The 15,169-nt window shown below is 38.3% G+C and overlaps 1 protein-coding gene across 1 annotated transcript in view; it reads right to left on the bottom strand.

Moving 5' to 3' along the window:
- Positions 1-15,169, bottom strand: part of LOC119793748 (SH3 and multiple ankyrin repeat domains protein 1-like) — a 74,695-nt gene that overhangs the window by 34,750 nt on the left and 24,776 nt on the right. Inside the window, exons 4-14 of the mRNA XM_038300989.1 lie at positions 9,916-10,119; positions 7,799-7,870; positions 7,607-7,715; positions 7,333-7,484; positions 6,204-6,371; positions 5,933-5,974; positions 3,697-3,813; positions 3,525-3,602; positions 1,766-1,832; positions 1,392-1,567; positions 1,163-1,293 (exon numbers count right to left, since the gene is read on the bottom strand). Of these exons, the coding sequence (XP_038156917.1) occupies positions 1,163-1,293; positions 1,392-1,567; positions 1,766-1,832; positions 3,525-3,602; positions 3,697-3,813; positions 5,933-5,974; positions 6,204-6,371; positions 7,333-7,484; positions 7,607-7,715; positions 7,799-7,870; positions 9,916-10,119 (1,316 nt within the window). The remainder of the gene's footprint in view (positions 1-1,162; positions 1,294-1,391; positions 1,568-1,765; positions 1,833-3,524; positions 3,603-3,696; positions 3,814-5,932; positions 5,975-6,203; positions 6,372-7,332; positions 7,485-7,606; positions 7,716-7,798; positions 7,871-9,915; positions 10,120-15,169) is intronic.

The following is a 15,169-nucleotide window of genomic DNA, read 5'->3' as shown; positions in this document are numbered from 1 at the left end:
TGAAAAATATTTGAATAGATCAAATACATTTTGTTAAAAGAGCATGTGCTGTTTGTCTGGCAGCTACAAGTCTGTTATGAGATCTGCTTAGCTATTTATTGAATAGAGAGCATATAAAAAGAAAATGAGCTTTCTCTGTAAATGATCAACCGAAATTCCATCAACAAGTAATATGAAAACAAAATGGGACCATGCTAGATTTAGGCTAGGATGCTACGAATAAAACAAATTAGTCGGATGAAGGAGTAGTTCCAGTTCCAGGATCTAGTGCCTTGGACTGTAGACTGCTGCATCATGGTAAGATCTAGGCTGGTACTATGACAGCTTATGGAGTGAGTAAAATTGTTTATGTTCCAAAGTGCAAAAGCCTCTAGATTTTATTTTAGATTATTTTTTTTATTTGACACAGACAGTGCACATTAATAAGCATTCCTGCAAATGCACCAGAATTAGTCAAAAGGCTCTTTTTCATCTGTTGTCCCTGGACAGATCTAAAGTCAACTGGTGCAGAATTAACAAAGTGGAGTCATTTGTAAATGCTAAATGACAGAGCAGGGTGAGGAGATACTGAGGCAAAGAGGTAACAGATATCACCTAGTGTCTACAATCAATAGCTACAGACGTCCAGACTTCCTGTGGCTTTCAGGTCAGCTCAGGGTGAGAGAGCTTCATGAATGGGTTTCTGTGGGTGAGCAGCTGCAGACCTAAAGCTGGCATCCCAGCAGAATTTAAAGATGTCTGACAATTAAAAGCGAATAAAACAGTCTAGGTCTGTGACTAAAGCGCTTCCCCGACAGTGCTGTAAATTTTCTGGAAAGGAAGGGACTTTTGGGAATTTGGTCCCTCGTTTCCAACATTTTGGACAATTTCCTTATATTTACTATTTGAGAACAATTTGGGGTTTCTTCCTGGTCCAACATGACTGCACCAGCACATAAAGAAAAGCCTTCCATGATGAGTGAGTTTGGTGGGAAATAACTCGCATAGCCTGCAGAGATACCAGAATCCAACCTTAACTATTTTTGTCCTCAACACCAATGATTTTTCTTGCTTCTTCATAAATGTTTTTTTTTTATATATTTTTACCTTTTCAACCCACTGTTGTCACTCTTTGTTCACTCGCTCCCTGTAAATGATGTTTTATATGTTCACATATCCTTACCCCTGTCTGCCTCTGGGCTGTCGCTGTCTCTCCTCTGTATCACTTTGGCCCCCTCTGCCTCTGGAAGGGGAGCGTGTGCGGTTTCTGGGACTGCTGGAGCTTCTGACACCTATGGAGGCCCGGCGCTGGCCCTGCAGAGACACACGGAGCTCCATGCATGTAAATCACACAAGCTGTGCATGTTATCACAAAGATCAGCTGATGCACACATCCCTAAACCTTTCAGTACCTGTCCGGGGTTGGGATTGGTTGCAGCCTTGTTGGGTAGGCTCAAAGGGTCAGACTGGGTCATGGTGTTATCACTGTTAGCACGCAGGAGGGGGTGGGACTGAAGTGAAGGAAGAGGCAGCGTGTGGACACTGTCTTTTCGTCTGGGAACAAACTTTGGCGATTCTAGAAAGGGAACTGGTGATGGGAGGAAGATTGATATCCAAGGGTCAAACATCATGTGTAGGAAGTTAGAAAGAAGGGTGAGTTTGACAAGAGGAAAAGGAAGAATAAATTAGTCTGACTGACGGAGGAAGAAAAGGGGAAGAGTTCATAGGTAAGTGTCAAAAACAGATGATAAAAGTATAAAGCTGAAGGTCCAGTAGGAGAGCTTACCGATGTCGGTGTCTTTATGATTTTTGATGATCTCCCCAAGCTCAAAGTGACCTGACATCACAGCCACCTGGAATCATCAAAGCACAAAGCAGGACAATTAAAACACATTTTTCTGGTTGATTGGTTCTTTAATAAGATGAAAATATTTCCTCTTTCATTTGATGACGAATAAGAATGGATTGACCAGCATGGGATGACAGAAAGATAGACAATATATAACATAACGCCTTACAGCTCAAAGGTATGCGCGAATGATGCTATACTGTGAATCTTATGGTAGGAAATCACCTTTGGTGGCCTGAAAATCATAAAAAAAACTGAATCCATCCTGCCTCTTTCCGACAGTTCAGGTTGGTTGTGGTGTGTGGGATATAATCTTGGTACATTTTGGGTCCAATCATTACCACCTTAGCAACGTGTCAGCCAACATCAGAATTACTGCTAACCCTGTTTATCGACCACAGAAGACCTAGTATCCGATGGTTCCATCCAACAGGATAAACCTCTACGTCACAAAACCCTTTCTTGATTTCTTGATCATTATGGTTTAATGAACTCCAGTGGACTATAAAGGCTCCAGATTTCAGTCCGTCACAGGATATTTGGGATGTGGATTTGCCTGTCATCATTGATCGGCTACTGTGAGAAGCTATCATGTGATCATGGACCAGAATCACTAAGGCAGGGGTTCCTAAAGTGGGGGTCTGGACCCCTTAGGGGGTCATGAGACATAATCATCTTGATGTAACCAAAAAAAGGGGCAAAATACTAAATGAAATAAGTAAATGTTCCATAATAATGTATATTTTACATGTATTCATTTACATAACACATAATTTACATATAAATTAAAAAAATACACAGTTAATTAATTAAAAGTCAAATTAAAGAATGGAAATTACCTTTAAAATAATAGAAATAAGTTATTGAATGTCATTTGAAAAATACATTTATTTAAAATGGTATATAATAAACTAACTCTATATCTATGAATAAATATAGAGTGAAATAACAGTATTTATTTTTATTTCAAAATACATATACGAACAAAATGTACCATGAAATAAGTAAATACATTAAAATTTATTTTTGTCTCTTCCATGTTTCAAATATTATACCTTTTAAAATGATAACTCCCATAAAACAATTAAAAATTTACTTTAAATATTTAAATTCATTATCAAATATGATTTGAAAAGAAAATATTTACATTGAAATGAATATATTTCCTTTAGACTTAAAACAGATAATAGAGTTAAATGACAATGTGGCGCAGTGGGTAGCACTGCTGCATTGAAGCAAAAAGGTTCTGGCTTCGATTCCCGGCCTGGGGTCTTTCTGCATGGAGTTTGCATGTTCTCCCTGAGCATAGGTGGGTTCTCTCCGGGTACTCCAGCTACTTCCCACAGTCAAAAAACATGTCACGTGCGTGTGTGAATGGTTGTTTGTCCTGTTTGTGTCTGTGTTGGATTGGCGACCTGCCCAGGGTGTAATCTGCCTCTTGCCCATAGAGAGCTGGAGATAGGCACCAGCACCACGCTTTGGATAAATGTGACAGAAAATGGATGGATGCAAATAACAATATGCATATTTAGAGGGTCACACACCTGTTATATTTGTCACAGACCTAAATGTTTGGGAACCCATGCTCTAAGGAAAGGTTGTGACACCTTTGGATCCAGGAATAACTAAAGTATTTCTGGAGGCAAAAGGTACCAAAAGTGTGTACAAAGTAAGTTAGTCAAAAAATGTATGTTACCTGAAAAGGGGTCTGACCATGCTTATTCTTGGCCTCCTTGTTTGCCCCCCTGTACAGAAGAACCCGGACGCAGCTTTCCTGAACATTAAGAGTCAGAAACCGAAGTGTTAACACCTTTAGTACTTTGCAATTTATTATGTATCGCACTTTAGTTCTGGGCACTTCTACTTACCTTATTGTATAGGGCTGAAATGTGAAGTGCAGTGTTCCCTGAGGCATTTTGAGAAGCAGTGTCTGCTCCATAAAACAGCAGATGCTCCAAATGCTGTGCAAAGCCATTCTGGCAAGCCTTTTAATGTCAAGATTATGACAGAAATATGCACAAATTGTTAGTGTTATGAGTGCAGAGAAATACATGAAGAACCAAAGAGCGCAGTCAGGTACAGAATAAAGACAGTACAGAAAAAGGCTATAGAGGAGACATATTAGATCAAAAGAGAGACAAAAGTAAAAAAAAAATACATCTACCATTTTCATTTATATCAAAATTACAAGGATACAAGATTGCACTAGGAGACATTATTGAGCTAGGCTAAGGAGAAAAGCAAAAATGAAACCACAGAAAATGGTTTTCTCTTTTTTTTTCTGCAGAGCTGAAAATATCACAAGATACAGTTTGTTCAAAGTAAAGAAAGATAATACAGAGCAGCCAAACCAAAATAAAATACCATGACAACTGGTTTGCAGCAATAACTCACTAAAACGTCACAGTGACAGAGAGAAGGCAATGTTTTATGTTCAGTGAAGCAAAGAGATATAGTATCTTGCAAAAGTATTTACACCCCTTGAACTTTATTCATATTTAATGTGAAAGACCAAAAAAAAAAAAGGTGGGTCATTGTTGTTAAGTCGGAGAAAAATGTTTGATCATTTCCAAATGATGATAAGTGTGGCCTCTTTACTCTGATACCCCTAATTAAATCCAGAGGAACCAGCTGATTTTAGAGGAAGCCAAGGAAGTAATCAGAATCCAGCTGTGATTATCCAGTCAGAGGGTGACAGGAGCTGCTCTGTGTCTGGCCTCCACAGTTTATCAGAGAACACTAGAGAGCAACCAGTATAATGGAGAGCGAGGAACCTAATAAACAATGGAGGGAGAAAGTTCTAGAGAATTAGGTTTCAAATGATGAACATCTATCAATGTGCACATCATTCCAAGTGGTGAAACATGGAGGGGGCAGCATAATGCTCAGGGAGAAATCCATAAAGAAAACCTGCTCGAAGCTGCAGAAGATCTGAGACTGAAGTAGAGCTGCACCCTCTAACAGGACAACCACTGTTAACAACCAACCAAAGACGGTTTAGATGTTTGTTAGAACGACCTAGACAAAATTAGGGCCAATTAAGTCCTTCAACTTTAACTTTACTTTTATTGTCCCCTGAGGGAAATTTGGTTTGCAAGAGGGTAGAAACAAAAACAACAAACAACAACAACAACAACAAAAAAACATGGGAATACAATCACATAATATTATGAACAGAACATAAACAAGCAACATCAAACTATGAACCATGGAGGACAAATTGATGCAAGACCAGTATTACACATCATTATTGTTCCTTTTTTATTCAACTTTACACTGCAAAAAATTGAAATCTAAATAACTCATTCTTTCTTAAAGTGAGTGCTTTCTTCCAGACACTGTGCCAATGGAACAAGGCAATTTACAGTTAAAATAAGAAAAACAATTGCATTGTCTTATTACAAGTGCATATTATGCAATTATATTATTTTAAGAATAAAAATACTCATTCCAATGGCAAATCATCCCATTGACCTACTAAAATTAAGGGGAAATAGACTGAATTTAAGAAATTTGTTTTTATTTCTAGATCAGTTTTGCAGAGTAGTTTTGCGACTGCTTGGGTTAAAATTAGATTTTCATCCTGTTGGATTTAGCCTTTGGCACGGTGAATTTCCTGCCTGAGGCTAGGAGCTCAAAGTCAAGGTGGAGAGGATGATCACTGTATGATGTCCTGAGCCTTGGAGTTGACCCTCCCATAGAAAGTTGTTAACAAGTCGAGTAATATGACACCACTGATTTTACCAGCTACTAGGAATATTTATGGAAAGGCTTAAAAATGAGTTATTTTCCATCCACCTGACAAACTGAAACCAACAAACATCACATTTTGAAGATTTTTTATTCTATGCATTAATGTTAAATGTATATGCAAAATTTGTTCCATTTGACATGTATTCATCGGTTTATTGGTGTTGGTCTGTCAGAGAAAATCCCAATAAAAAAGATGAAATTGATCAGTTTTAGCTCAACAAAATGTGACAAAGTTCAAGGGTTTTAAATAACTTAGCAATTATATTTCTAACATACGGAGATGAGCAAGACTCCATTTGCTTAATGTCTGTGCCTATGGGAGGGATGATGAGATGGTGGAATGAAAGGTACCTTATGTATTTCTTCCATTCCAAATTCCTCTTCATCCCTGTGCTATGGAAAGAGAGAAGGATAGGAGGGAGAATGAAAACAAATGTGAGGATGGAGAAGAAAATGTGGGAGACACAGTGTGGCGGTCACAGACCACCATGACTGATATAAGAGAGAGACCTGATGGTGCATTGCTTGAGTTAACGGAACATATGAGAGGAAACCACAAATGTACACATGAACGCAGAATGACTCTGAAGTTGATTCATCAGTAATTCATGGATAGAGCTACCTGATGACTCTCATCCCAGCCATTCTCATCCCGGGTGCCCAGCTTCGCCCTGTAATAGAGCAAGGTCTCACAGCAGGAGGTTTCACCCCCTGTCAGCACAGTGTGGTACAGCGGGGTCAGGCCACAGCGGTCTTTGTAGTCAGGAGACGCTCCGAGAGACAAAAGAGCCTGGCGGGAAGCATGAGAAGATACAGGTTTTCTAACCCTTCTGCAGCTGTGTGTGTTTGGATGAGTATCAAAGATGCCATAAATCAATCTTCTACTGTCTGATATTCTTTTCTCCAAATTGGAAATTTCCTTCCAATAGCTATTACGGTACCTTATATTTCGATATAACAAAAAACTATAACATATTTTGACGAATTAAATTATCATGGATGGTGTGTCTACTTTTTTGGCCTTCAGTTTGAAAACATACATGAAATAAAGGAACATATCTACCGGAACCTCCCTGGAATTCTTAACTTCCAATAGATTGAAATATAATAAAATAGAATAGAACAGAATAGACAAATCCCTTTCTGTCCAATACCATTTAAATTCAGGTGTGTCAGTTAAAAGCAAACAGCAAATAGAAGCAAACCGATTCACACACCCCTAAAAAAACTATAAAAATCTGCATTAAATATTAGAAAAGACTGTTGATCAAAGGAAAGTAAGCATGAAGAGGTACAGTAGTAGGCATTCAAAATTTCCCCTCTTTCCTTGACGGGCCATGGCTGGTCCTTGGCTGGCCCTTGGCTGGTTCTTAGGTGGTCCTTGACTTGTCCCCTGCAATTCCTATTCAAACATCAATGTTATGATTTCTGGACATTAAGATCTAAAGTAAAGCGCCGCCTCCTGGTCATACGCTGTAATTCAGCGAAAGGGTGCAATCAGAGTAAAAGAATATGCACGCCCAGGAAAAGGAGGGGTTCACTTCATAGGCTGGAAGTTGGAAGGGATTTTGCTGGGAATTGGAGGAAAGTTGGTCGCCATTCGGCTGGTATTTGACTGGGAAGGGCCATTTTTAATGGCTGCTACTGTATAAGGTCATAACAGTTTTATTTGTGGTAAGCTAAACCATATAAGTAACAGTTTATTAATTTAGTCCCATCTGTCTGAGTATGTGGTACATGAAAGCTCTTACCAGCAGTCCAGCATGATTGTGAGCTCTGACAGCTTTGTGCAGCGCTGTCATCCCATCTCTGCTTCTGAAGTCCATGTGGGCTCCACCCAGAACCAGCAGCCTGATTCCCTCCACCGACAGGCCGGACTGCACAGCCACAGAGAGTGGAGTCTCTGAGGAGCACAGGGGGAATCGTTTGATATTTATAATGATTTAGATTTCCAGTCAACCTAAACTCTAATGGATGCCACAACTTTTTTTCTTACTAGTTGAAAAACTATATTGAGAAACTCACCTCCACTGTCAGGGTCATGAAAGTTTGGATCCAGACCTTTATCCAGAACTTTTGCCATTTTTTCCATTGCTCCAGTCTGAACATATTCTATGAACTTCTTCTGACTGGCCTGAATGTGTAACCATGAGAAGAGGATGGTTGTCATGGCTGTTCTGCCACCAACAAACACATTAAGCTGAAAAGAAGAATTACCTTTGTGGTGAGTTTAGCCAGAGCCTTTTCATCCAGGTTGGTTTGCTTATAAACTCTGGTTTTGTACCTAAACTGTGGACAAAAAAAAAAAAAAACAGTAGGATCAGTATGAAAAAGCTAATTATATTGTTCAGGGGCAACATGTGTAGAAAACCATCTTTTTTTTGGTGTGAGCCTGTCGTTCAGAAAACAGAATGGTTGCTATTCTTGTTGTTTGCAGTGAATTTCTCACTGTTTCCAGAAAGTCTCTCTCCCACTCAGACCTGCCAGAACATGGCTGTGATTCATTTCTTCAGAAGTTGGATCTGGATTTATTTATGGAGAAAAAAACAACTTCATTGCATCATTTTCTTTAAGAAAATGTTTTAACGTTTCTTTTTTCACCTGGACATTTATACCTTGTTTAAGTTTATTTTAAGAGCTTGCAGATTAAAAAAAGATAAATTACTCTAGCATATTTACATCTGCCATCTAGAACCCTGTTTCACAGATTGGGTTGCAAGGAACAGAGGGCAGGGACATCTTAAGAAAATAAGTACCTGGAGATCTTTAATTTAAAAAGAGATTAGAACAGCAACAGGCCCGCAGAAAATTATTACAGGTTAAATTTAAATCGCAATCATTTCTAAGACATTTCTTCGATTTAAAGCCAGATGAAACAACTATTTAATTGGAAAAAAATATAATATCTCCAAACAAATCTGACTTTTAAACATTTCTAATTCAGTATGCTTCCGTATAGTTTGCCTTAAGCTGTGAAAACGTATTTAGTAAAAGTCATAAAGCTGAAGTGAAGCAATGTTATTAGAACTAACCTTGAAATCTATTTTCACTTTAGTTGTGATCATTTATCTTCAGAGGTGAGTAGTAACTCGTTACATTTACTCAGTTACATTTACTTGAGAAACTTAGAAAAAGTTAATTATATGAGTAGTTTTACACCGTTTTACTTTAACTTAAAAAATAAATATGATCAAATCTCCCTATCTTTAATGAGGTAACATTTCTAGCTCTTCCATCCATGTTGAGTAACTTCACTTAATGAAAACAAATGGGCAACATTAAGACACAATGTCTTATTTTTGTACTCAAGGCTTTGTGGTTAAATATTGTTTTCCATCTGTTGAGTCTTTTGTGTCATTTGGAAAAATACAGCAAACTGTAACTTAACCTATTCTTACATACTGTAACCATTGATTTTGTTTTATATAACTATTGAGTAATAACTTTTGCAACTCAAAAAGTATCAAATGAGTTGTTATGATGGGTAGTAAGTAGGTCAGTTATTCAGTACTTGAGTAGCCTTTTTACCAAATACCTTTATACTTTCTTTGAGGGTTACTATTTACATTGAATTGATTAAAAATATTACAAAGTACTTTTACTCTTACTTAAGTACCATTATTGGGGAGTCTACCCACCTCTGTTTATCTTTCTGCAGTGGGTTCAACATCTGAACCTTACTGTATTTTAAGGTTTTAAACTCTATCCTATGTTATATTAGGAGAATATGAAGATTTTTGACAGTGGATCCAGTTATTAGAACCACCAGAGGGCACTGTGGGCCATGGAGATTTAACAGACACTTCTCTACAGAAACACAAACACTGAAAAATCGATTTTTTCCCCCATTCTTTATTTATTTAATAAAATAGAAACTATACAATTCTATAAAAAGTTAAACTTAAAATCATTCCTTTGTGTGGAAATCTAAACTGATTTTATTTACAGTATGTGTTATTTTACTTGTTTTATTTCTACAGAAAAATTAGAAATATTTTAATACAAAACAAATATTGAATATATTTTACAAATGATTCAGACCTGGTCTGCTGTTTTACATTTACAGAATACAGCCAGTTCTAAAACTATCTAAAAGGACATTGAAGTCACTGTTTTGAGGCTTTTAAAGATAAATTCTGATCCAATAATACGGGCCAACCAGACTATGTGAAGGCAGAAACAGTCCTGGCAAAAAAGAACCACTACAGAGGCAGATTCTATTGTTTTTGTTGTTTTTATCATCAAACCTTAAAGTAATCATACTAAATATGATAAGTAGTATTAATTAAAATGATCCCAAGCTGTCCTTTCATTCTAGTTTTTCTCAGGAATACCTCAAGGTAGGGAACACCTTTCTCAAAGGTGCGTGCGTAGTCTCGCAGGGGACGCTCCTCCTCGAGGAATTTGGCATCTCGTCCTTCTCCAGCCGGCTGGAAAAGTCCGTAGTTGTAGACGTCCCATAGGGACTCACCGAGCGAGCAGACGATCTGCTGCTTGGCACTCCACACGGTGCAGTCCTGGTCAAACTGGAGACACCTCTGACATGCAAAGACACAGACAAGACACACTTTAAATCATTATTCACTTGAAATATTTTTCTAGAAACTTTTAGTGTTGCCAATGGCAGTGTTAGGCTGTTGTTATGTGTTATCTGTATGGGTTATTTGCCAATAATCATTACAAGCTACTTTAATTAGACCTCTTTGAGGGGAAAGTTCTCCTGGTTCAGTTCCTCTGTAGGTAGCTGTTCATCACTTCTCAGAGAAGTGAGGACTGAAATATTGGTGTCATCAAATCTACATTTTTTGGTCGTGCAGGTGGCGCAGTGTTTAGCTCGCATGACCCATGTAAAAAGGGATGCAGCTGACCAGAGTTCAAATCTGACCTGTGGGTCTTTGCCGCATGTCTCTCCCTCTCACTCATACCCCCTTTCCATTCAGCCTATTGTCAGAAAAATTTGCCACTATTGCTGCAAAAAGTCACATTTTCCTTGTCTTCTGCGTAAAAAGTAAGCTGGATCAGCAACTCCTTGATTTCCCTCTCTCCATCCTGTCATCTCAATCCCCTGCCAGTAGGGGGCTCACCTCGCTGAGCCTGATTCTGTGGGAGGTTTGTCCTGTTAAAAAGCAGCGGCTCCTCCTCACTGTTGCCAAATGCTTGCTCAGGATGAAGGATTGCTGCAGAGTCAACAGCTTGATGCAATTGGCAGGAATTAGATGGTAACTTTTAATGACCTCCTAAAGTTGACTGTGATTCAGTATGTTTTGATCAAATTGGACTGCATAGGCTAGATATAGATTCTATTTATATGAGTAAGACTGACTTGAAATTAATCTGGTTTATATTTGGTTGTGTGGAATCTAATATACATAATAAACATTTTCTAAAAGTGGGTTGAATCCAAGTTTTCTTTAACTCTTACACACATCCTACTGAATCATTTTGATTAAATGCTCTCACCATGCAGGGTTGCTCTACAGTTTATTTAATCTACAGCAAAGCTTTAACATCTCTCAAAGATAACCAGTGTTTGTTTTAAGGGTCAGATGGACCCTAACAATGTTATTTTGGTAAATGTCCTTGTAGTCAGGTTGCTTTTCTATTCAGTGCAGCTGAATGGTTGACAGACCATTTTCAGCCTAAATCTGAAACACTGAAACAAACCTCGATCATAACACTGCTGACGTGATGATGGGATTCATTTGCTTGCTCTGCAACCGAAAGGCTCTTATTGATTTAAATTGGAAGGAATCTAGAACTACTGCAACATATGGATTTTACCTTTGTGTTTTATCAACTTAAAGTAGTGTACATTCCAAAAACAATTTTACCTTACTTTAGCAAGTAGAAGCTGACTATAATAATTTCTTTTATTTATCAATATTGATTCCATTTGAGCTTTTCTTTAAAGAGAGATTATGTAATTTTTATTTTAAAATAGCCTTTTTATTTGACTGTTTACAACTTAAACATGGTTTGATGAGCAGACTGACACCTCAGTAGTTCAGGTTGGATGCATCTATAAGTGTGTAACCTCAAATTACCTTTCGTTGGAAGTTCCCTCACTGTTTGTCAGATGTGATGTCAGGTGTGTCCATGTTACACAATCAAAGCTATGGACATAATTTTCAGGGGGATGAGGGGATATGCCCCCTGCACTTTTTCAAACATCCGTTTGGGTACCCTTTACTGTCCAAAAACAATGTTATGCCACAGAACACAGACATTGTCGAGCACTAGGACCAAGCGGAAAACCGCAGCCAAAGCTGAAGCCCACTTCCCTGAGTTTAGACCGCCCACAAGCTCCTGATTGGCCCACCGTCTTTTCTTATGTTATTGGCTGTCAAACCAGAGAAGTTCACTTTAAAAACATTTGATGTGCCACCGAATCAAGTCTGTGATTGGATCTTTGTTATATTAATAAGTAAGTTATATTATAAACACTTATGTCCCACCCCCCCCACACTTCTGAAATCAAAATTTCGTCCATGATCGAAGCGTTATAATTAACATGGATTTTTTGGTATTCAGAAGCGACCAGAGTCCAGCTCAACTCGGAAACCAATGGCTACTCAAGGTTAGGTGGAAAATGTAGACAAAATTCCAAAAATAGAAAAATAAAAACAATCCACTGGGCTTTGTTTCCAAGCTTGAAGACGTTTTGCTTCCCATCGAGAAAGCTTTCTCAATTCAAAATGTCAGGAATAGCATTGAGTTCGAGATGTAGACAATGTAGACAAAACAGCTTGTTAAGTACAAGCGCGAGCTACGAGAATAAGCAGAAGAATGCTGCTGTTCTATGTTTTTGCCCTCAGGTGGCAGCATCATCAGAAAAACTCTATAATAACCCTTTTATTTGTTTATGTACTTTTCCTTTTTAAACTTATGTAATGGAGTTTTTATGTAATTTTTTTGTTTTTAACCAGGAAAGATAAAATTTAGATCTAATTGTTGTTTAAATTTGTATTCTATTACTGTAGGATTTTGTTTTTTTCAATTATTTGAACCTGTGCTACTTCTATTTTACTTTATCCTCTTTGTTTTAATTTAACCAATAATCTCTTTGATTAGTTCAGTTTATTCAACTTTACTTTTTGTCAAATTTCCAATTATATTTAATTATTTGGGGCGCAGTGGGTAGCACTGCTGCATACAGCAAGAATGTTCTGGGTCCGAGTCCCGGCCCTTTCTGCATGGAGTTTGTATGTTCTCCCTGAGCATGCGTGGGTTCTCTCCGGGTACTCCGGCTTCCTCCCAGAGTCCAAAAACATGACTGTTAGTTTAATTGGCTTCTCTAAATTGTCCTTAGGCTCTTATTGGTCTTATTGGCCTTGTGAGTGTGTGCGTGAATGGTTGTCTGTCCTGTTTGTCCCTGCGACGGACTGGCAACCTTTTCAGGGTGTACCCAGCCTCTCGCCCATTGACAGCTGGAGATAGGCACCAGCAACCCTCGTGACCCCACTTGGGATTAAGCGTGTTAGAAGATGGATGGATAGATTTAATCCTTCATCACTGTCATATTTTGCACATAATACCAGTCAAACAGTTCCTGCTTTGAGGAAGTTTGGCTAATCCCGCTACTAAAATTTCCTGATGTTAAAGCATGAATATGACCACAGTTACAATGTCTGGCGGAGTTTACATCCGGGTGACTGATGTCTGTATATAGGACAGGATTAAAATCCATCTGGAACTTGTTTTATTTCTAGAAAACAGCTGGTAACAACATTTCCATTGGTGTGATCAGGCTATTCATTTTACCGCATTGTCTCTGTTTTGTTAGAATGAAGAAGTTTATTGTTTTTCACTGTACAGTATCGAACTAACTACTCCCGTTCTCTCAACACTGCAGAGAGGATCTTATTGGCCTCCTGTATGTTTTAAACCTGAAGCGTTTTACTGGTCTTAGTGAGAAATTGCCTCAGATGTTTGCTGTGAGGTCTGCCTAACTCGATTTCACTGTGATGTTTCTTCTCTCTCTGTCTCTGCCTTCAAATTATTCAGTTTTCCTGCTTCTCCATAGGAAGACCTTCAAATTGAAACGTCGCTGACGGCTCACAGAAAGCTGGGCTTTAACAGCAGGGGTGGAGCTTTACTTGTATTTCTGAGAACTGTAAGTAAAACTGCACGGCTCAGCATCGCTCTTATACATCCCCCCTCCCTTCCTAGGTGGCATTATTTGATAGTATAGCCAAGAATATTGGCATGGCAACCGGTTCATTACAGGAGGAAGGAACCGGTTGCCTTAGCAATGTCTTCCTGGTCCCTTGGCGGTATACAACATGACGTGCACGAGCAAACGTTTCTTGCACACATGTTTAAATGAGCGTATGTGTATTTGTGTCTGTGTGTTTGAATGGGAGAGGGAATGCAGTGTTTACGTTTCTGCTCTGCTGTGTGAGAGACTGGATAGCTTATCCCTTGGAGAGAGAAGACCCATATAATTCAGGCTGTATGTCACATTGACACTGTAGTATCCAAGTCTTTCTGCATCCAAACTTTTGCACTATTGTAATCTAATTGTAGCACACCTCTTCTTCTCCAGCTCATCATATTCATGCCTTTCCTTTATGTCCCTTTAATTCATTTAAGTGACGTTTGTGCTGAAGGGTTTCAAAGCACTGTGAGTTTTTTTTTTTTTCCCAGTTTGGCGCAGAGCTGAATGTGTCGCCTGTGGCTGGTTTAAGGCTTAAGAACAACACAGAAACCCTCTCTAAGTGTTTTTAGCCATCCAGAGTGACTCACTCCTCAGCTCTCCCCAAACTCATTAAAAACCTATTAGATAATTAGCAAGTACTGTTATATTGAGGGCAGATTAGCTGACATGTGGAACACTTGGCATGTTCAGGGACTTGGAAATGGAGAAAGGAAGACGGGGGAGGGCAGGAATGGTGGGGCTTTCTCACCTTGATGGGCTATATGTGTGGGAACACCAATTCTCACCTGCCACCACTGGCACGCGGGCAGCTGCAGGAAGTGTTAAATGATGCCTAATTCAGATTTGGATCCTAATTATGACAATGCTTGACCCAAGGCAGAGGCTCGCATCATAATGTTGACTGAATGCGTCTGTTTTTCACTCCTCCTCAGCAGTAGGGAGGCTATGTTTTATCTTCCTTAATTATTTTCGGGACATTTAATGACATGATATAAAAACAATTTAAACCAATATTTTCTTCTGTAATAATGATTTATTTTTTCTGGCGTTTAGGTCTATTAACCACTAACAATGTTGGGATGCTAACAAACCATATACAAAAATATCTGGTTTGATTTATTTGCACAAAGTGAAACAAAAAAGCTTAGACATCTATTTATCAGAGCAGGTACATTGGCCTGAGTAAACAAAATATATAAATGTAGTTATATTTTGTATTTGCATAAATGTTTTAATACAGTCTTTAAACACCTGACTTTGGAAATAATTGTATTCTGGTCATTGTGATTACCTTATTTTTAAAATTTAATAAGTTTTTCAGATAAAACAGTTACCCTGTATCTAAGTTACCTTTTTTATCAAAGACTTTTTAACCCTTTTTCAAGTATTTTCTTGGATGCTACTAAGAAAATTAAAATAATCAGACTCTT

The sequence above is a fragment of the Cyprinodon tularosa genome, unplaced genomic scaffold, assembly GCF_016077235.1.
Source record: "Cyprinodon tularosa strain WSP-4 unplaced genomic scaffold, ASM1607723v1 ctg46, whole genome shotgun sequence".
NCBI classification, from domain to species: domain Eukaryota; kingdom Metazoa; phylum Chordata; class Actinopteri; order Cyprinodontiformes; family Cyprinodontidae; genus Cyprinodon; species Cyprinodon tularosa.
Note: the sequence above shows the minus strand (reverse complement) of the source record. Positions and strands in the feature narration are given on the sequence as shown.